Here is a 22,066-nt window from a genome sequence, read left to right as displayed (position 1 = left end):
CTCAGTCCTAAAAGCAGTGGACAAGTTAAAAGGAGAGACTTCAGCATCAAACACCTGAGAAATTAGAGAAGATCATGCATATTTTTATAGTATCTTGATTAGAAAATAAAGATTTTATTTCAAACCATTTTTGATTGATATCTCTCCCTTAGTATTGTAGATATTATATTCACTGGCTCATAAAACAATATTTTCTGTGTTGCTATTGAAATCTAGCAAGATAAGAGATTTCCCCCCTGATCCTTGGGCCATGACAAGGGACTGGGGATAAGATGGCGACCGAGGCTCCCTGCATGAACTGGCATTTCCGTGTCTGATGGGAGGAAGGTGACTGCTTCCCTGGGGATAGACTTTTTTGGAGTTTTCTTCCTCTGCAACACACATAGTTGCAGAATGACCTAATCTGTTGGTGCTGCTGTTATTATTAGAAGAGGCTTCTGGTGCTATGACTTCCTCTGTCATCATCCCAGAAATCAAGAATGCATTTTATTCTTCAACATCTTCTTCTGTTGGAGAGGCATTCAGTCTGGGTGAGGCACTGCCCAAAGGCTCACATCACAGTGACTCAGGTGAAATGACATTGAGCTGTAATCTGTGGGGGCTTTGGAATGTGTCAGCTTGGCTAGACTGAATTGTGTTTCCCAGAATTTTCTTCTTTGTATGATTCCAGCGAAGGCGAGCCAGGAGACATTTTCTCATGTGATTTTGGAAGGTGGAAAAGAAGCACTCATTTTGCTTGTTATGCTTGGAATGGCAGGGCAGGTGTTTCTGTAGGTCATGGCCCAGTGTTGTTTATCTCCTGGGTCAACACCTTGGTGTACCAGGCCTGCAATTGCTCCACCTCCCCGTGGACCCTCCTTCAGTGTCTCTGAATCCTTGGCTGGTGTGCGTTTAGCTCTGTGGTGCAGGGCACCAGCTTCTCCTGTGGGACCCCTATCACCAAGGGTGGAGGCAATAAGAGCTGACTTGGATTCCAGTCCATTGTTGTGGGGGTGCACACAGCACATGCCGAGGTCCTGATGTTCTTGCTCTCCTCACATCACAACTCTCTTCCCTTCTCTACTGCCTGCCTGTGAACTTTAAGCTCCAGCATCAGACAAGAAGACAAGGGACTTACCGAGACTCCTTAGCCAGCTCCTGCAACTACATAGAATCAAATTCCTGTAAGAAATACATACTCATATATATATATACCTCCTAATGGCTCTTCTTCTCCCACTCAACCCTAATACACAATTAAAAATACTTCATGGAACTAGGAATTAGGAAATCAGTGATCTTGTTTCATTTCTGCCAATTTTGGTTCTGTCACTTTGTGAAAATTATTTGATCCTTTTAGGCCTCAGTTTCTTTAAAGGAGAAGATTTTTACCAAGTGATCAACTTGTATCTCATTCCAGCTCTGGGGCTACCAAATGACTTGATGATTCTATGCCAAAGTATACCAGGCCCTTCATAAGTGGCTCTCCAATTGCAATGTATAGAGATTATACTATCAAACATAGGTGCTGAACAGGGCCCAGACAAGGTAGGGTGAGGAGAGTAAGGCACCTAGAGCACATATTTAAGGAAACACTCACTCTCATGGTCATGCAAACGCAGGGTCTGCGTTTATACCATCCTGAGAGCAAGTGTCTCTTTAAATTTTACACCCTAGTGCCTCACTCCCCTCACTCCAGTCTTGTGTCTGGTTCTGGAGCCAGACAAATGAAATTGAAGCAAAGATCCACCACTTGCTAGTGTGTGATCTTATGCAAGTTGTTTAATCCTTTTGAGTCTGTTTGCTGATCTCTAAAATGGAGATAATCACAAAATATATCATAAAGCTCTTTCAGAAATTAAAAAACCATAGTACACATAAAACAGTTCTTGGCACGTAGTTAAGGATTAATCAGTGTTAGCTACCTTTATTTTTCTTTCTATCAAATATAAATACTTCTTTATATTCAAGTATTAGAGGCATAGAGCTGTGTCTGACATGTGTTAAAATTCAATAAATATTGATTGAGTGAATTAATGAAGGAAGGAAGATGATGGCTGGATGAACAAAATATTTATTCTGAGTTCAGTGCCTCTGAATTTTCCCTCAGCTCTTCAGGAAAATACAGAAAAAATAAACAATCACTGACAAATTACTAATGATTATTTTTAAATGAAGGAAACTCTTTAAAACAACCACTGAAGCTCACAACTGGGTTTAGGGACATGACTGGGCTGGTAGCAGTAAGGTGCCTTCATTCCTTCATTCATTCTCTAAGTAAAGAAAGTATAATTAGCAGTTTCAATTTCCCCAGTGTCTTTTACTCTATGGTTATTTTTACCCAAATAGCAACCCCCTTCTCACTTTTTTTAATGGGAGCATGCTCCCCATATTTTTTTTTTTGTTTTTGTTTTAAATGTTCGAGCCTCACTTAGCTGTATTACAAATGTAACTTGCAAATACAGAGTGCTGTATAGATGAGAGGGAAAAGAGATGGCATGCTGTCATTTGGAAACCTGTTATACAACCCTGCCACTTTTCTTCTCTCTCCCTTTCATCAAAATAAGTGTTTTGTGTGGATCAGGCTCCCAGCCAAGGGTCTTAAGTGAGGCGGGCACCAGAATGGCAATGGGAGGAAGAACAATTCTTACTCATAATTTACTGAGTTTCTTTTGGGGGAAGTATAAGGAGGGTGGTTTCATTTTCTCAATTCAAATGACTTCATATCTATGCTAAAGAAAAGGAACAGGTCACAAGGCTAGTGATCTCCTTACATAAGGCTTTTTTCAAACAAGAGAGGTCACGGCTGGACTGACTTCAAAAGCTAAAGTCCAAAACAGGACTAGCTGGGACATGAGTCACTGTGCACAGAAATCCACAAGCCAGACTGTGAGATAAGTCTCTCTCTGCTGCAATGTCAGGGAGGTGTGGAGGATGTATATGATGCCCATGCAATATTATCATGTAACTAACACTTATTAATAGCTTACAGTTTGTCAGACACCATCCTTAGGGCTTATCTTGGTTTAGCACATGTAATTCTTACAACAAGAAAACATGATAGAAAGCAGAGGCAGAGAGGTTAAGTAACTTTTCCAAAGCCACACAGCTAAGAAACCTGCCCCATTTTACTTCAAAGCTAGAAGACTTGACAATTAAAATTTCTAGTTTGGAAAAGACAACACAGACTTCTGGCCAAGATGGAGGCGTAGACAGACATGCTGCATCTTCTTCCACAACTAAGAAGGAATACAACTACCTCAAAACTAGAAACAACCAGAAGTTCCAGAAAATCAAACTGCATGGAAGTCCAGCAAACAAAGATATAAAGAAGAAATACTCATCCAGACAGGTAGCAGGGACAGAGCCACGGCAGAGAGGATGCAGTGTGGTGGCAGCGGCGGTGGCGGTGGCAGCAGCAGCAGCAGCGGTGGCAGCGACAGGCCAGCAGAAAGCGCAGTCACACATTTTAAAAAGTCAGAGGGACACCTGGGGAGCATTCCTAGCTCATCACTGGACCTCGAAGCTCATGGTCCCAGCACTGGGGAAAATCAAGCCTCATTGCTTCTGACTGTGCAGACCAGTGGGGGTTGGTGTGAAGGCAGAAACTGCTGGTCTCTCAGCACAGTCTGCTTGTTTAAAGGGCCCCCATGGTCCTAGAACATCCGTGGACCCACCCACTCTGGGAATGACAGCCAGGGCAGCAGCTAGAGGGGCGCCAGTCTAGTGCAGAAGTGGGAGAGGTGTCTGGAAAAGGGGCGAGTGCTGGGCAGGCAGCATTGTTCCCTCTCCGACCCCTCCCCCACATACAGCGACACAACATGGTGAAACCTATTGCCCTGTACTGACAAATCCCTAAGGCTCCGCCCCTTACAACATTACAGGAGTGACAGCTCTACCTGGGATGCAGAGGCAAACAAACACAGGAGCCTGTCAGAATGAAGAGACAGAGAAGTATGGCCCAAAAGGGGAAACAGTTAAAGTTTCCAGTGGAAGAACTAAGTGACAAGGAGATAGCCAGACAACCTAACAGATGAGGAGATAGACAATCTAACAGACACAGAATTCAAAACACTGGCAATAAAAATGCTCACAGGCTTGACAGATATGCTTGAGTATAGCAAACGCATAAGAGAAGAAGTGAAGGCTATGCTAAGTGAAATGAAGGAAAATCCACACAAAACCAGTGGTGAAGGGAAGGAAACGGGGGTTCAGATCAATGATTTGGAACATAGGAAGAAAAAAACGTCAACCAGTGCAGAATGAGGAAGCAAGAATTGAAAAAAATGAGGAAAACTTCCCAAATTTTGTGAAGGAGATGGACATACAGGTCCAGGAAGCACAGGGCAAGCTGGACCCAGAGGGAACCACACCAGGACGCATCATGACTGAGATGCCAAAGGTGAAAGATAAAGCCAGAGCCCTGGGGGCAGCAAGAGAGGCGGAGAGTGGCCTACAGGGGGGTGCCTATAGGACTATCCGCTGATTTCAGAGGACTCTTTGCAGGCAGGAAGGGACTGGCAAGCAGTATTCAATGTGATGAAAAACAACCTGCCACCAAGATTACTCTATCCAGCAAGGCTATCATTTGGAATGGAAGGGCAGATGAAGTGCCTCCCAGACAAGATGAAGCTAAAGGAGTTCATCATCACCAAGCCATTATTGTATGAAATGTCAAAGGGACTTACTTAAGAAAAAGAAGGTCAAAACTATGAACACTAAAATGACAACAAACTCACAACTATTAACAACTGAATATAAAAAATAAAAACAAAATCCAACTAAGCAAAAAAAAAAAAAAAGAATTGTTAGTTTAGAATATTAGCCAAAAAATTATAAAGACAGGCTCCAAATTGTGCTTTATGCTTTGGAAAAGCAAGAAATCTCATAATATATAATTGAATTATAAAAAATATAAAGTCTTAAGTTCAGGTTAAGCACACTATATATTCGTCGTCGTCGTCGTCGTCGGCAGCCGTCCGTCTTGAGAGACGATGGTGTAGCTTCTTAAGAGTCTATCTGCACCGCCGAGAATGGCTGTGCAGTCCAACTCGGGAGTGACACGGTATATGTCTCCTCCCGTGTTGAATCGACATCTTGCGATGACGCTGGAGTGTCCTCTCCAGTGAAGCTGAAGCTACAGAGCCTGGGCAGGGTGATATGGAGGGTCTGCTGTTGCCCATGCAGCAGACCCCCCCTCTCTTCGCAGCTGAAGGATCCAAGGGAAAGACGGAGTCAATACAGCTTGGCTTCAGGTGCGCCGCAGGAGTTGCCGGTGTTGACTACAACGTCAAACCGCCTTAGGGACTCCGGCTCCGGATTTTCTGTCGGGGTTTACTCCCTTAGCCTTTCCCCTGAAGAGGTATGCCGCAAGGCAGCGGAGGTTTTTTGGAATCAGAGTTTTCCTTCTCTGACACTATATATTACTGATACATAAATTCATACAAATTACACAGAATATACATAGAATATTATATGATAGCATATATTACTTTTATATATTATGTAAAAACGTGTATCTGTAATATATAAAGTATAATATATTAATATAAATATGTTATATATTTGTTATATTGAACTATTGTTATATTTATATAAAAATATTTATACTGTATAACATCAATGTTATACATTATATAAAATATTATTTAAAATAATATATAAATTGAATAAGTATGTTATAATAAATATAATATATTATAAAGGAACATATACACACATGTATCATGGAAACAGAGAATGGGAGAGATTTTTGTCAACATCTGTTTTATTGCAGCTCATATAAAATACACTTGAGAGACTGGCTTCTATGAAATATCAGTTATTATCAAGAAGATGATATGCCCCCAGAAAAGCAGCTGCCCTTCTGGCTGCATTCATATAAGTAAAGTAGTCCAAAACAAGGGAGATGAGACGTGTTCTAAGCTTACTGGTCATGAGATTCTCTTTGATGTGATGTGTCCATTTGAGACTCCAGTGCTTTAAGGATGAGCCCATACCTGGCTCTCCCACCACCTTCTCTGCCCTTTTCTATGATGCATCCACATTGCCCCCTTCCTTTTAGCTTAACAAGTTTAATCTCTAATGAGTTTAGTCAAAAATGGACTATTCTCTGGAGGTGAATGGATAAAGAGCGGTGAGGAGGCCCTGTTCAGCTGTGCAATTGTGGGAGAGTTTTAGAGAAGCATCCAGGATTATTTTTCTATCTCGGAGGCAGGGGGAGGGAAACAGGGCAAGATGGGAGTGGGGGAAGGATTTCAGATTTCCGAATGCACTGGTAGGAGCCAAGGGCCTGCATAACCCTGGCTTGGAGAACAGGGCTTCTAGCCAAGCCACAGAAATGGTAGAGACAACCAATGGAGAAATGCATCCATTTCCTGAGAAAGGGATTTTAGCTGAATCTTGACAAGTAAGAGAACATATGAAGAAACAGAGTAGAGATGTCATCAATAGACATCTTTAAGCAAACCCCACAACTATCAGGATACTTTAGAATGCAGGCGAATTCTAACACAGAACAGGAAATCTGGAAAAAGCTCTGAATTACTCATAAGGGCTTATGAATTTTCACCAAAAATTGCCTACATACTTCACCAGATCTAAAACTACGCTGGGGGAAAAAAAAAATCAAACATTCAAAATGCAAAAGCTAATGAATCAAATGGGAAAGAATAAATCATACAGACTCTAAGGAAGTATGCTATAAATTCCTTTTTTAAATACAATGTCTTTATTTTCATTTTTTTTCTTCCAGTTGTATTGAGATATCATTAACATACTCTTAGGTATAAGACCTGAGTTCTGGGGATCCAGGTCTGGTTTTAGCAAGCCCCCACAGTAACTACTAGTGTCAGGGACTGCCTAACCCCAATAAATCTGCTGCCCTCCTCAGTAACTGCTGATGCCAGTGATTTCCTGTGTCCTTCAAAGATACCTTAGTCTGCTGGCAAAGACTGTCCTTCAAAGATATCGTAGCCTGTCAGCAAGAACTTAGTAACTTTTCTGTGTTAGTAAGCCTCTCTGTTCCCAGGACCAATTCCCCCAAAACCATCAACAGAGAGTCCCTTCAACTCCCTTCCCCCTTCTCCCCTTTAAAATCCCTGCCTTTCTTTTGTTTGCTACTGACACCTCCTGGTCTCAGCCCCCCTGTGCAGCTGGCCAAATAAATCATTTAGGCCCTGTCCTGTTCTCCTGTCATTTCTCCTATCACTCTTGCAGGACCTAACACATACAACACTGTTTAAGGTTTACAGCATAATGACTTGACACATGTACATATTGTGAATAATTACCATAGTAATTTAGTTAACATCCATCACCTCATATTGCTACAAATAAAATTGTTTTTCCTTGTGATGAGAACTCTTAGGATCTAGTTTCTTAGCAACTTTCAAATATACCACACGACATTAACTATAATCACCATGCTATACATTACATCCCCAGTACTTATTCATCTTGTAACTTCCAGTTATGACCACCACCTTCATCCAGTTCTCCTGTACCCCCGTCTCTGACAACCACAAATCTGATCTTTATTTCCATAAGTCTGGACTTTTTTAGATTCCACATATAAATGAGATCATATAGTATTTGTCTGTTTCTGTCTGACTTACTTCATTTAACATCACGCCCTCAAGTTCCATCCATATTTTCACAAATGACAGGATTTCTTTTTATGGCTGAATAATATTCCACTGTATATATAGGTCACTTTTTTTTTTAAATCATTCATTCATCCATCAATGGACATTTAGGTTGATTTCATGTCTTAGGTATTGTAAATAATGGTGCAATAAACATGGGGGCACAAATATCTCTTCAAAATATGATTTCCTTTCCTTCAGAGGTATACCCAGAAGTCAAATGACTGGATCATCTGATAGTTCAATTTTTAATTTTTTGAAGAACCTCCACACTGTACCAATTTACATTCGCATGAACAATGTATAAGGGAACCCATGTAGTTCAGATGCAGAAAGTCCTTGCTCTTAAGTCCCACAAGTAAACAAATGGGGTTCTAGAGTCAGTCAGACCTGGACTTGCCTCCTTGAGCATATTGCCTAAGCTCTGAGTCTTCTCTTCTTCCTTTAATAAATGGCCATCTCTCACATGAGTGCCTAATGGAATAAATTAGGCCAGTCTTATAAAGCCTTGAGCAAAGATTCTCAATCAGTATTAGCTAGTGGTGTTAACCAGTGCCAGCAGCTCTCCTGAAGCCACACAGGCCCAGGGCTCATTTAGATTTCTAGTTCTCTAAGTGCTACATTTGTGGTCCTCCCTCTAGTAAAGTTTCCTCTACCTTGAACTTCCTTCCACAGACTTCCTCCAGAACATTTTGTCCCAACTGTGTTCTCAACCAGAAAGGTCCAAGCTCTTCTGGCTAAAATCTCCCTTTCCCCCAGTAGGAAACCAAGATAGCTGAATTAGTTGTGCTTGCCCAGATAAATGTCCATGTCATATGTGCAAGTATGCATAAGGGTACCCTGTGTTTCTTGTCCTCAGGAACCTGCCCTCAGCTCAGGCAGATTCTGAACAGCAAACCAGCCTCTGCCAGACAGACACTCCACAACAGCTGAAAAGCACTTGGCCTACAACCATGAGCTAAATGGTTTTTATCTTGCATTGATCCCTTGAATTTGTGTCTAGTGTCTTTGAAAATCTTCAGGCAGATTTTTCTTAAGTGCTAGATTTTGGCATCTGCTTAAATATTTAACATACTTTAATCTAGATAATAATTATTTCAGGCATCTTAAAGTCTGTAGCACATCTGGGGGCTCACACAGGCTCTCCCTAATAGAAGCTTTTAGAAATCCTAACCAGGAAGTGAGGTAGGAAGAATTATAAGAAAGAATACCTTTGGGGGTGGGGGAAAGGCAAATTTATTTCCTTCTGTTGCTGGCAAATTTTCATCAGTTCAGGATGCAAACTAGGCAGAAATGTTCTTACAGGCTTTTATTTTTTTGTTTTTAATTTGAAAGGAAAAATCAGGAGCTTGTGGATATTTAATTATAATTTTAAAAGAAAGGTTATCTCTTTATCCAAGCTCCATAGTGGCTATACTAGTTAAAAATGGATTTAGTTAATAATATCCCAAAGAACCACAGTCAGGCCACTAAATCAGAACCCACAAACCTCCAGGGAATCTGGGCTTAGTTAGTCCCTGTGCCCACCCTTGTTTTTCTGTTTTGTTTTTAATCCTCAGTGATCTTTAAACAACAAAAGAGCACATATACAACAACCACAAAACTAAAATTATGAAGGACATTTTTAAGGATAAAAATACTATAAGCACACTTAAAAACCTTGGAAAAAATACCAGCTAATATAAAGGAGATAAAGGAGAAATTCATATAGTCTATTATATATAACCAACCAGGAATAAAACATTTCAACATTTATAAAAGAAATTTTGGAGAAAATTTTTAAAAGTTGAGAATATACATTACATATAGTTTAATCTTGTCTTTTAACATTATATTGTGAGAATTTTCCCATTATTAAAATTTTTTTATATTATGACTACTGAAGGCTTCATAATAATGTTGCTAAGTATGGATACATCATAATTTCTTTATCTTCTTTGTTCCCCTTTACCTTTCTTCTCTCCCTGCTTCCTTCCCCTACCCATTCCTTTTTTCTTCTTTTCTCCCTCATCCTGCTAGAAAAATGAACCAGGACTCTTCCTCCTCCACATGACACAAAACCATCAAAAGACAGCCCAGACTGGCATCATTCCACGAGGCGAAATGTCACTGGGTTCAATTCCCAGTCAGGGCACATGCCTGGGCTGCGGGTTCAGTCACCAGTCAGGGCGATTATGAGAGGCAACCAATCTATGTTTCTCTCTCACGTTGATACATCAATGTTTCTCACTCTTTCTCCCTCCCTTCCCTCTCTCTAAAAATGAATAAAATTTTTAAAAAATAAATAATAAATAAAAGTGCAGAAGAGTGTGTACAGCATGCTAATATTGTTTAAAAGAAGGAAGGAAGGGCAGGAGGGAGCAAGAAAAAAGAAAACATATATCACACGTATGCCTAGGAGACATTCCCCCTGGGGCAACCCCTGGACAGGAAACTGTACATAATTGACTAGTCTCTATTTCTGGGTCTTTCCCCATGCCTATTCTCTACCTACTCTCTCAGTCCCGCCAAAATATTTACAAAATGCCCCTTAAGTCTTTTCACCAATCCATAATTATATCCATCAAAACTGATCTTTGAAAATGTTACCACCTGCTGGAAGTTTGCTCTAAGCACCCTCCTCCATCTGTTAGGGAATTTACTTGGTAGGCAACAAATTTTTCTTGGGCCCCCAATAGATGTTAATTAATGTGATAAATGGGAGTATACCAAGATGAAAGGCACACGTCTTTTAGCAGCTCACTCTGCAATATTCTGCTTCTGTTGACAACACAGACACCCTTCTGTGTAGTAATAGCTTCCTCTGTTCCCTGTTCTTCCTAGTTTCAAAGGGCTTTCCTCTATGTGCTTCAACATGTGAAAGTTGAATCTTGCAATCAGATTGGAAATTCCAGAAAGGCAGGGACCAGGGTTTTTATTTCATAATGATACTTACCTCCTCTGACATTGAGGGGCAATCTTAGCCTGAGTTGCTTGACTTTGCACAAGCTTGGGGGTCTCTGCCTGCAGCCCTTTATTAAGTACACAGAAGGAGTCTGGCTGGAAACCGTGAAGTATTATAGAAGCTTTATTTCCAGAGACCTGCTGAGGCCGCTGTTGAGAGATGAGGAAATAGTCCTATTGCTAATTAAAAAAAAAAAAAAAAAAAATCAGGAATTTGTATACATGCAGAAAACAGTTGATGCACACATTTCCCAACTCCTCTTTCTGTCCCTGTAGCTTTGTGTTGACCTGTTCATCTCTCTTTTACCTACCAATGCCTCTACGGTAATTTACCTTTAACGTGCTTTTTATTTTCAGAAGGTAACATTGACGAATATTTGAGCCATTCCTTGAGGTCATTCATGTTCTGAATAACTGTCCTCCTAAGGCAGCGGTTCTGACCTTGTGGGTCACGACCCCTTTGGGGGTCAAAAGACCCTTTCACAGGGGTCACCTAAGACCATCGGAAAACACATATATATAATTACATATTGTTTTTGTGATTAATCACTGTTTTAATTATGTTCAATTTGTAACAATGAAAATACATCCTGCATATCAGATATTTACATTACAATTCATAACAGTAGCAAAATTACAGTTATGAAGTAACAACAAAAATAATTTTATGGTTGGGGGTCACCACAACATGAGGAACTGTATTAAAGGGTCGCGGCAGTAGGAAGGTTGAGAACCGCTGTCCTAAGGGATACTATCAACAAAAGTTCTATATGAATTCAGTCTTGGAGAAAGCATTATTTATTGTGGATGGGCCGAAAGCTACACTTCTTGACAATCTACCCTTTTATTCGAATACACAGCTAAGCCTATCCCAGTTGGAATCTGTGAGGTCTGGCCAGAGTGAGAGGAGAAACAACAGGAGAACAAGCCATGAGTGCAAAAGGATTTATTTGGCTAGCTGCTGCAGGCAGGTGAGAACCTAAGGTGTCAGCAGCGAACAGAAATAAGGTAGGAATTCTTAAAGGGGAGAAGTGGGGAGGGAGTGAAGGGGCTTTCTGCAGATGGCTCAGATGGGGGAGAGGGAGTTGATTCCGAGAACAGAGAGGTTGCTAAATTCCTGCCTGCAGATAGATAAGGACACCTTTGAAGGACACAGGCAGCCAATGGTGCCAGGGGCCACAGATTCATTGGGGGTGAGGCAGTCCCTGGCACCGGCAGTTACTGTGGGGGCTTGCTAAAACCAGGCCTGGATCCCCAGAACCCGGGCTTATGCCTAAGATGATCCTTACTTTTAGGTCTCACTCCAGAGTTCCAAGTTCTCATTCTATTTACAAGGTCTACTGTGTTTTTATAGAAATGTTCGTTAGCTATGCAAAGAATGTTGACTCCCCTCTGACTCACTACCCAGGAGGGGAGGGGGGCCCTTGTGGGCTGGCTCTTACTTACTCAAGATTTATTTCTTCTTAGAGCCCTTCCTATTTCACTTTCCAGTTTCAGTTTCTCTTTCCTAAAACCAGTTGCCAGAAAACAAAGCAAAGGAACCAGGGACTGCTTGCATATATATACAGGTTTCAACAGCTATTTGAAGCAGAGGAAGGTCTGAGGGGCAGAGTAGTCTGAGCTGCAGCCTTACAGAAAAGCACGAAGCAGTCATGAGGTAAGCACTGAAAATGTCTGATCAGTCTTGTGGTGGAATGCAAACCCTAAGCAGCCGTGCTCCTGAAAGGTGAGTTCCAGGTGCTTTGCTTTGCTTTGATGTTTGTTTATAGCCTTTATCGCGCATCTCGGTTGCTGGCTCGCTTACTAAGTCGTTTCTGCCGTACACCATCAGGCGTCCTAAGGCTGACTCTCACTGGGGCAGCTGAGCGCTGAGTTCAGAGAGGATGGAGGCAGGAAGAAAGGGGACAGAGAAAGAGAGATTTAATCAGCCAGGGTCTTCACTTAAAAGTGAGTCTGGGGGAATTGCTCCTGGAGGTTCTTTTTCATTTTTTATTTGAAAGAACTAAGTGAGGGGCTTTAATAAGGTTCTTATTTAACAAAATAAAAGCAGCGTTGAGCGGTGTTTGGAGCATCTGAGCAGTGTTTAAAATGCATTCACAGTAGTAACCCACTTCATGAGAAGGTAGAATTTACTTTTACTGTGCTTATAATTCATCTCAGATTTGCATTAGGGCTGACAAAATGTATTCATTCATTCAACAGAATGAATAGTTCACTCCAAAATTCTGATTGGCTAGAATTCTCCTATCTGAAGTATGGATTGTGTGTCATACCCTTACACCTCAGAAACAGAAGTTTGCCCGGGGGAGGAAGGGTTAGCTGGTCTCTCCTCTGGAAAGATATTGTTTTCTGCTAGTCTCCATGTCTGCCTGATAGGCAGAAAAAAAGGATTTGAGACTTTTCCAGATGTCTGTTTCTACAGTAACTTAGAATCTTTAGAAACCCTGTTTCTACTCCTTAAAATTCCAACATGGTCTTCTCCTAGAATCTTTCTCATGATAATACAGACCCATTAGTCTCTGGAGAGCTTAGCTTGTTAAAAACAGATTCCTGAGTTCACCCCCTCACCCCCACCCCAGGTTCTGATTTGATAGCTCTGGGATGAGGGCCAAGGGTGTGCATTGCTCACAGGGTCTTGCTCGGTGGTGCTGCTACTGCTTTCAGACACTGTGGGGTAGCATTAGTTCTGAGCCTGGCGAACAGTGTCGTTGTGGCTTTCATCCAGACCAGAAGCAGAGAAAAAAAAAAAAAAGTTGCTGTGTAAACAGGACTTCTAGAAGCATCAGGAGCATAAGCCACAAGTGTGAGTCAGGAAGCAAGTATCTGGGAACAGCTTCTGATTTACCAGTGGAGATAATAATCCATAATTATGCAGTGAAACTGGTTGCCCCTTGAGTGGCTGCTCAAAGGGATTTTACTTAAGTGTATATATTAAATGTCTCTATCTTGCAAATGCACAACTGACCATATGCTTTATAAGTGTGAGATCATTTCAACTGTATTCTCTCTCTCTCTCTCTCTCTCTCTCTCTCTCTCTCTCTCTCTCTCTCTCTCTCTCTCTGTTTCTTTTATAAAATGAGAAAGAAGCTAAAAAGCTCGTATGCTTAAAAAATCTTTCTGCAACCTCACTGAGAAGGAAGGTAGATGAGGTTAGACATCAGCTTTTCAAGGGGAGGCTGCTATTATTACAATGAAGACACTAAGCAAGTCTCTCCTGGGCTCTGCCCCTTCCCACCCTACATGTTACACAAGAGACTCAGACAACGTGGTTCTTCACTAAAACCTGCCTGGGGCTTTAAAAGGACACAGTTTCCTTCCTTGAGCAGAAATTCCTACCCTCTTCCCTTCCTATTTTTTGTTTATTCTACCTGGGGTAGTTAAATTTCCATTGTTTTAAGTAACAAATGAGCAGGAACTGATTTAAAGTTCATGGAATGGTTCACAGGACCTCACACACAGGACTATTGCAACCCCAGGAGGAATAGAACAGGACACTGGGAAGCTTGGGGAACCCAGACTGTCTTCTCCCACTGCATCTGAGTCTCTCTGCAGTGCAGAATACAGAATACGGTGGCCATTGGGTCCCCAGCATGCACAACACTCTTTTTAACATGTGAAAACTGCCTCTGGTCTCCTCACTCCCTCTCAGTTCCATTTCCAACTTCCACTTGAGACTGGGTCCCCACCTATGGTTCAATCAATTTGTGGGGTGGAAGGGGGATAGGAAACACGTAAGACAAGGTCAAGAAGAAAATGGGAGGGATATAATCTTCCATTTGACAAATACTTCAGAAGTGATTCTGCCACAGTAACATGACTTCCCAGATTATCTATTGGTTGTCTAGCTCAGAATCTATATTTAGAATATTAGCTCCTGATAAAAGGACCAATGAATACATACCATAAACAATACTTTTAAATGAGAAAAAGCATTTCAGAGACTCTAATGCATAGGCAATGTAGAAAAACAATTTGGGGCTATTAATGAGTTTTAGCCTACTCATCTTTGAAGTTATTCAAACAAGGTTTTTATTTGTCTGTTTGCTGTTTCTGTTTGGTTGGTTTTGTTTGTTTGCTTGCTTGTTTTGTGGACCAACACTAAAGAGGATAGGAAATCTTTCCAGAGGAGTTCACCCTAAGTGAAAAGGAGCACTTCCCATAAGAAAAGACATTAGCTGTCTTGTGAGCCTCCTCCTGTAGCCACACTTCTAACCCCTAATTGTGAAAGCAAACCACAGGAGAAAAAAAAAATTCAAAAGAAAAATATTAAGCAACAAACACAAAATTATCAATAAATCAACTCAATGAGACATGTTAACAGAAATCAACACTCGAAGTTGGGGGAGATTATATTTCTTCTAAAATAAAAGTTTAAGACATTGTTAATATGTGTGATATTAATCAAGTTAGGAGGTAGGATAACACAAATGCAGGGGAAATGGGTAGAAATTAAGATTGGTTGAAATTAAGACTTAAATGGTTAAAATAGAAAAGTTCAAAAAATTAAGAATATAGAATGTCAAAATAATAAAAAGACCAAGTAAAACCAATTTGATAAAAAGGTTTGGCTAAACAAATAAAATCAATTAAGGATATATGAAAAGCTCAAATAGTTAGAGAGGAAATAGAAATTAATAGAGATCTTAACAAAGACAAATTAAGGGGTACTAAGGAATTAAAAATGTAGGTGATAAAATGGAGTTGAATATCAGAGAGACAGCAGAGATTAAAATCAGAATGTCAAAGCACTAAAAGAAGAGAAAAATTATAAAGCTAAAATTTCCAAGTTTAAAAGTAACTGCCAGGTAGGTAGGAGAAAGAACAGAAAAAAAAGCTGTTAAATAGCCTCCACTGAAATCAGTCCCACAGACTCAGTGACCTCTGCAGAGGTCAGCATGACCTAACAAAAACTGCCTTCTTCAGGGAGACCTGCCCACTGCCCTCACCCTAATTCTTCAACTGCCGAGTCACCTAATTCCTGTTTCCCCGTGCTTTAACACATGCACCAAAATATAGAAAGAGAAAAAGGAAATATTGTTGTTTTTGATTGGGGTTCACACCATTTCGGAGAAGGAGAATTGTATTTGCCATGTTCTCTATTTCTGGCCAGGCGAGTGTGTGCAACGTCTCAAACTGTCCCTCTTTGTGCTTTTCCCTGCAGCAAGACCACTGAGAACTCTTTGGAGAGCAAACTACGGCTACTAAAATGCCATTTCACCTGGAACTTGTTAGAGGGAGAACACTCTTTGGCTGATTTTGAAGACAGAGTGTGTTACCAGACTGAGTTTCAGAACAGCGAGTTCAAAGCTACAATGTACAACCTGTTGGCCTACATAAAACACCACAAAGGTCAAGACGAGGAGGCCCTGGAATGCTTACGGCAAGCTGAAGAGTTAATCCAGCAAGAGCACGCTGACCAAGCAGACATCCGAAGTGTGGTCACCTGGGGAAACTATGCCTGGGTCTACTATCATATGGGCAGGCTCTCAGAAGCTCAGGTTTATGTAGACAAGGTCAAGCAGGTGTGCGAGAAGTATTCCAGCCCCTACAGAATGGAGAGTCCTGAGGTGGACTGTGAGGAAGGATGGTCACGGTTAAAATGTGGAGGAAAGCACACTGAATGGGCAAAGGTGTGTTTTGAGAAGTGTCTGGAAAAGGATCCGAAGAACCCGGAATTTACCTCTGGACTGGCCATCTCAAGCTACCGTCTGGATAACTGGCCATCGCCTCAAAATCCCATTGATGTGCTGAAGCAAGCCATTCATCTAAATCCCGATAACCAGTATATTAAAGTCCTCCTGGCTCTGAAACTTCAAAAGATGAATGAAGAAGGCGAAGCAGAGAGGTTAGTTGAAGAAGCTGTGGAGAAAGCCCCGTGTGCAACGGATGTGCTTCGCAGTGCAGCAATGCTGTATCGGAAAAAAAATGACCCGGACAGAGCTATAGAACTGCTTAAAAAGGCTCTAGAGTGCTCGCCAAACAATGCCTACCTGCATTGCCATATTGGGGTATGCTATAGGGCCAAAGTCCATGAGTACCCAAGTAAAGGTCAGTATGCAAGGTATGGGGAAAGAGAGGAGTTGCAGGAGCTAATACAACATGCCGTGGATCATTTGAAGACAGCGGATGAGCTCAATGGGAATCTCTACAATGTCTGCTCCTATCTTGCCTCCCTCTATGCACAGGCGGGTCAGTATGAAGAAGCAGAGTATTACTTCCAAAAAGAATTCAGCAAAGAGCTCACGTCTGCAGACAAGCAATTGCTCCATCTACGCTACGGCAACTTTCAGTGGTTCCAAATGCAGTGCGAGAGCAAGGCCATCCACCACTTCGTAGAGGGCGTGAAAATAAACCAGGACCCAAGGGCAACAGGAAAGATGAAATGCAAACTGCAAAGTATTGTCAAAACCAGGCTTTCTAAAAATAGGTCAGATCCTGAGGCTTTGCATCTCTTGGAATTTCTTGAGGAGCTGAATGGGAAAAGGCAGCCAGCAGATGAAAACTTGGAGAGGGTTTTGGACTTGGACACCTTGTTCCTTTAGCATCTTTAGCAGAGAAATGAGGAATCAGGGTGTGGTGCCCATAGGGCTACTCCTGGAAGGGAGCTGAAAGCCCTCCTCCCAGTTGGTATCAAAGTATTAATAAACAACTGGTAGGGCATAGGCATGGACTAGGACACTGGCCACTGTACTGCATTAGGGTTATGGAGGAACTTTGTTGGGCCAAGTGTTAACACTTGAATTGCTCAAGGAGTTCCAAGAGAGGGGGTAGATGGGAGGAGGGTGGGAATAGCCTGGGACTACGTCAAGGGTGGTGTGACCCAAAACATAGTCAGCTGACCTAGCATGAGACCATCAGTCACCTGGTTGCAGCACATTTGTCTGTTGGAATTAGTTTAAATTTAAATGGAGGTTATCTGAGGCTGGGGGAGGGGGAAATAGAAGAGATGTTAAGGGTACCAATCTGCAACCAATACATTAAGAAGTCCTAAAGATCTAATGCACAGTACAGTGAATATACACAACAATACTACATTATAAGCATCAACCTTAAGAAGACACTAGATCTTAATTATTCACCACAAAAAAAGAAATGATAATTATATGGCATGTAAAAGGTGGTAATTGTCAAACAATGGCAATCATATTACAATATATAAATGTATCAAATCAACATGCTGTACACCTTAAATTGACACAATGTTATATGTCAAGTATGTTTCAATAAATTTAAGACTATACTAACATTTTAATTAAGCAATTAAAGCATACAAAATTTGAGGGTTTTTTTTTAATTAAAAATTCCAACTATTAAAAATGGGTTTTGTGTTGTTTCCTGTATCAAAATTAATGTTGTGTGCCCTGAGACCATCAAATAGTGCAGTATGGATTCCTGGGGTGGGGGGGGGGTCATAGATTTAATTAATAAATAATTTAGATGTGCTGGAACATAAAGGGCTGTTCTGGTTTTTCTGAAATTTTGTTGTACCTCAACTCTTGCAGACTCCACTACAGATAAATAAAATGTTACATGGGCATGAACTTGTTCCAATAACCCAGGCTGGTCTAACATCATAACCACAGTATAGAACAAACTTTCTTTCCCTACAGCTTTCTTAAGAGTCCAGGACTTCAGCTTACACCCTGACACTCACCACTATGCACCCTCATGCTCACAAACACCCTGCCCCCACACTGACAGAGGGTGGGCTGCTGCCCTTCTCTCTGTTAAATCTTGTCAACATCTACTTCCATCCACGTTCTCTCTTTTCTTCTGACCTCTATTATGAGAAATGACGAGGTGCCCCTCATTCTATTTTATGCCCCATCCTGGAGGCAGTCAAGGCATAGTAAGAAAAGAATAGAGTTTTTCCTGATAACTAAAGAATAGGAACAGTCACAAAGCCCTGCAGCCTCTCGCTTTTCAAGAAGCCTCTGATAGGAAACATGATTCACACCAACTGCAAAGGCAAACTCATTCCATTGGACTGAACTGGACAAGTGTACATCTCAGGGGGAGGGTTTAGCTCACTGTGCCCGAGTAACTTATTAGTGGATCTGGAGCCTGGGGAGGGAAACTAGGCCTTGAGGGCAGACCTCTGGCATGTGTAGTGCGCTACAGAAGGTGCACCGGCTGTATGTAATCTTGCTCATGAACGTCATACCACCAGGAACAGAAACCTAAAAGGAAGAAGGTGGAAAGAGTAGGGAAAAGCTATACGACATATTACACTTAATATTGATTTGAGGACTTAAAACTAACAGAGAAACAATAAAGAAGATAAGGTAAATGGCTGTTTCCTGAATTGTCAATATCCAGGGAGCAAATGGAGCCACATTAATTGTAATGACATAATTCCATGACCCTTAACCACATCTCCCAGTGCAAGGCATATGACTCATCTCATGTGCTCACCCTGGTATATAATATGACCCCAGTAGGTGTCTCCTAACTGTTAATGAACTGGTCTGTCAGAATTATCTGATCACATCAGCTGCTTTCATGGTTCCAGCACCCACAGCCACGGACATCTGCCCACAAAAGGGCATCAATACATCTCATCATTGTCTGTATTTAATTGCTACTTTGACAGCACAGATATCCTTGACAAAGATGTTTTTAAGTGTAACCACACCCATGAAAGAGTGAGGAGAACCTCTCTCATTCTCGTCTGGGTTCCAAGCCAAACTACTTGCTTCTCAACCTCAGAATCCTCAGTGAAAGATTCATCAGCCTCTGCTTGTAGCCACTTTTCTCCCAGAGCTCAAACAGTTCCTGGAGGCAGCAGACCTGAGTCAACTCTTCCCATCTCCTGTCAGCTGACTTGCACAACCTGTGTCCAGTGCAACTGGGAGCATGGCAGCATCAGAATCCTGAAGATAAACACAAATAAGATTGTGTTAGGATCCCCACCATGTGCACAATCAACCTCAGATTTCAACCTGGAAAATGTGGGTTCCAACTAGAGACTATAAGTTCCTGTCTCCTCTCACCCTCCCTTCACCATTTCCCCATCCTTTATTTTGGGTGAAAAGGAGTAACTTGGTTTGATGAATTAGAAATTTTCCTTATGATTTATACTACAACTGTCTCTTTGCTGGTAACCTACACCTTGGGAGGCTGCAAGGAGGGAAATCCTTAATGACTAAAATCCTTAATGTAAAATGTTGCACAACTTTGGAAAACAGTTTAGTAGTTCTTAAAATTGTTAAACAAAGCATTACTAGACAACCCAGCAATTCCATCCATATATATGTATATATATATATATACCCCCAAAATTAAACATATTCACATAACTTGTACAAGAATGTTCATAGTAACATTATTCATTATAGCCAAAAAGTAGATCCATCAACTGATGAACTATATACTAAATAAGATACAGTATATCCATACAGTGGAATGTTATTTGGCAATAAAAAATAAAGCACTTACACATGCTACAAGATAGATGAAGCTTGAAAACATTATGCTAAGTGAAAGAAGCCAGTCACAAGAGGTCACATACTGTATAATTCTTTTTTTTTTTTTTTAAGATTTTATTTATTTACTTTTAGACAGAGAGGAAGGAAGGGAGAAAGAGAGGGAGAGAAATTTCAATGTGAGAGAGAAATATCAATCTGTTCCCTCTCGCATACACCCTAACCAGGACCAAATCCACAGCCCAAGCATGTGCCCTGACCAGTAATCAAACCAGTACGGAATGATGCCCAACCAACGGAGCCACACCAGGCCGGGCCAGTGTGATTCTTTTTTATTTTATTTTATTTTTAAATAATTTATTTGTTTGTTTGTTTGTTTATTTATTTAGAGAGAGGGGAAAGGAGAAAGAGAAGGCGAGAAACATCACTGTGTGGTTGCCTCTCCCTAGCGCCCCCAACTGGGGACCTGACGTGCAACCTAGTCATGTGCCCTGACTGGGAATTGAACCAGTGACACTTGGCTCGCAGGCCGATGCTCAGTCCACTGAGCCACAGCAGCCAGGGCTCAGTGTGATTCTTTTTACATGAAGTGTCCAGAGTAGGCAAATATAGAACACGAACATAGATTAGTGGTTGCCTAGAGCTGGGAGGGATGGTAGGATTGGAGGTGATGACCAATGGGGTGTGAAGTTTCCTTGGGGGGGTAATGAGAATATCGCACAGCTCTGTGAAATGCTGAAACTACTGAATTGTATACTTTAAATGGGTGAATTGTATGGTATGTGAATTACATTTTAATATAACTGTTAAAAAAGAATGAGTCCTAATAGAAAAAATGTATATAAAGAAAGTAAGCTTTTCTTTCATCACCTTCTATTTTTAACCTTTAAGTTTGTCTTGTGCCTATAAAAATTCCTTTAGGTAGTTAAGGGAGAGGTAAAAGTTTTACTTGAGTTTGCTGGGTCTTGACTATCTTCGCTCAAAATAGTCCACATGCCAAAGTGGCACATTTTGGGGAGGTTCATTCTGAACCCCTTCAGAAATTTTATAAAAATGAAAAAAAAAAAAAAAGAAAAAAAGCTCTTAGGGTAATATTACTCCTTCAGAGCCGAAAGCATAAATACAGGTATATAAATTTATCAGCTAGCTAGCCAGCCATTAAACAATATTACATGTTATTATTTCCCATTTTACAGCTGGGAAAACTAAATGTTTACCTTAGATTACTCAGAGATTTAAACTGCTTAAGGTTTAAACTGCTCAAGGCTTGGCTTCATATATTTAGTATAGGGCAAAACAGAAAACTCAGGCTCAGTGATGTGACTCATGGGTAGCCCCAGAGCTAGTATACTGAACACACAGAATTAAATCCAGGTCTCCAGGTGTAAATCGTCTCCCACAGATCAATTTATTGGACAAAACTACTTTTTACAAAATTTTTCTGTATTATGTGGTTCCAGAAACTCCTATGTCTGAATCTCCTACAGACTTATTAAAAATTCAGTTTCCTGTGACCCACCTTAAATCTGTGGTCAGAGAGAGTGCTGACTTGTAGTTGTAACAGTGGAAAATTGTAACAGTAAGAAATTGTAACCTCCCCCCACCATTCTTTTGACATTGTTTCTGTAAGTGCTGATTTTGACTAATATGTAGCTTGCACATAAACAGCATGTTTGTATACGAATCCTGAGCACTAACTTCAAAGGATAGACTCTGCCCTTTAGGCATCCGAGTTCCAGATTTGCCGACCTTCATCCATGGAGCCAGGGATGTAAAGTCAGGATGACATGGAGCCAGGATGGCTAAACCAAGATGACACAGACTGAACCATCACTTAACTTGTTGGAATGGATTGTGCTAGTCTACAGGTAGAGAACTTTCCAACCTCCCTCCTTGGTCTCTTTGTTCTGGTCCCCTCTCTCTCCTTATAAAAACCTCTGCCTCCACTGAGATGTGGAGATGGGCTTTGAAACGTGAGTCTCCCATCTTTCAGGTGGCCAGCACCTGAAAATAAACCACTTTCTTTTACAACCCCATACGCCTCTGGAGAATGGGCTTTGGTAGTGGGAGGCA

General features: G+C 41.1%; 1 protein-coding gene across 1 annotated transcript; it reads left to right on the top strand.

Annotated features, from left to right (window-relative positions):
* The first annotated feature begins 12,235 nt into the window (after positions 1 to 12,235).
* On the top strand, positions 12,236 to 17,885 carry IFIT2 (interferon induced protein with tetratricopeptide repeats 2). The gene is given in 3 exon segments (XM_090279259.1): positions 12,236 to 12,294; positions 15,730 to 17,087; positions 17,090 to 17,885. Coding segments are annotated over 3 exon segments (1,455 nt in total). The 5' UTR covers positions 12,236 to 12,238; the 3' UTR covers positions 17,131 to 17,885.
* Positions 17,886 to 22,066: the final 4,181 nt, after the last annotated feature.

This window comes from Furipterus horrens, unplaced genomic scaffold (assembly GCF_987537825.1).
Source record: "Furipterus horrens unplaced genomic scaffold, mFurHor1.1.pri manual_scaffold_5, whole genome shotgun sequence".
Taxonomy (NCBI): Eukaryota; Metazoa; Chordata; class Mammalia; order Chiroptera; family Furipteridae; genus Furipterus; species Furipterus horrens.
Note: the sequence above shows the minus strand (reverse complement) of the source record. Positions and strands in the feature narration are given on the sequence as shown.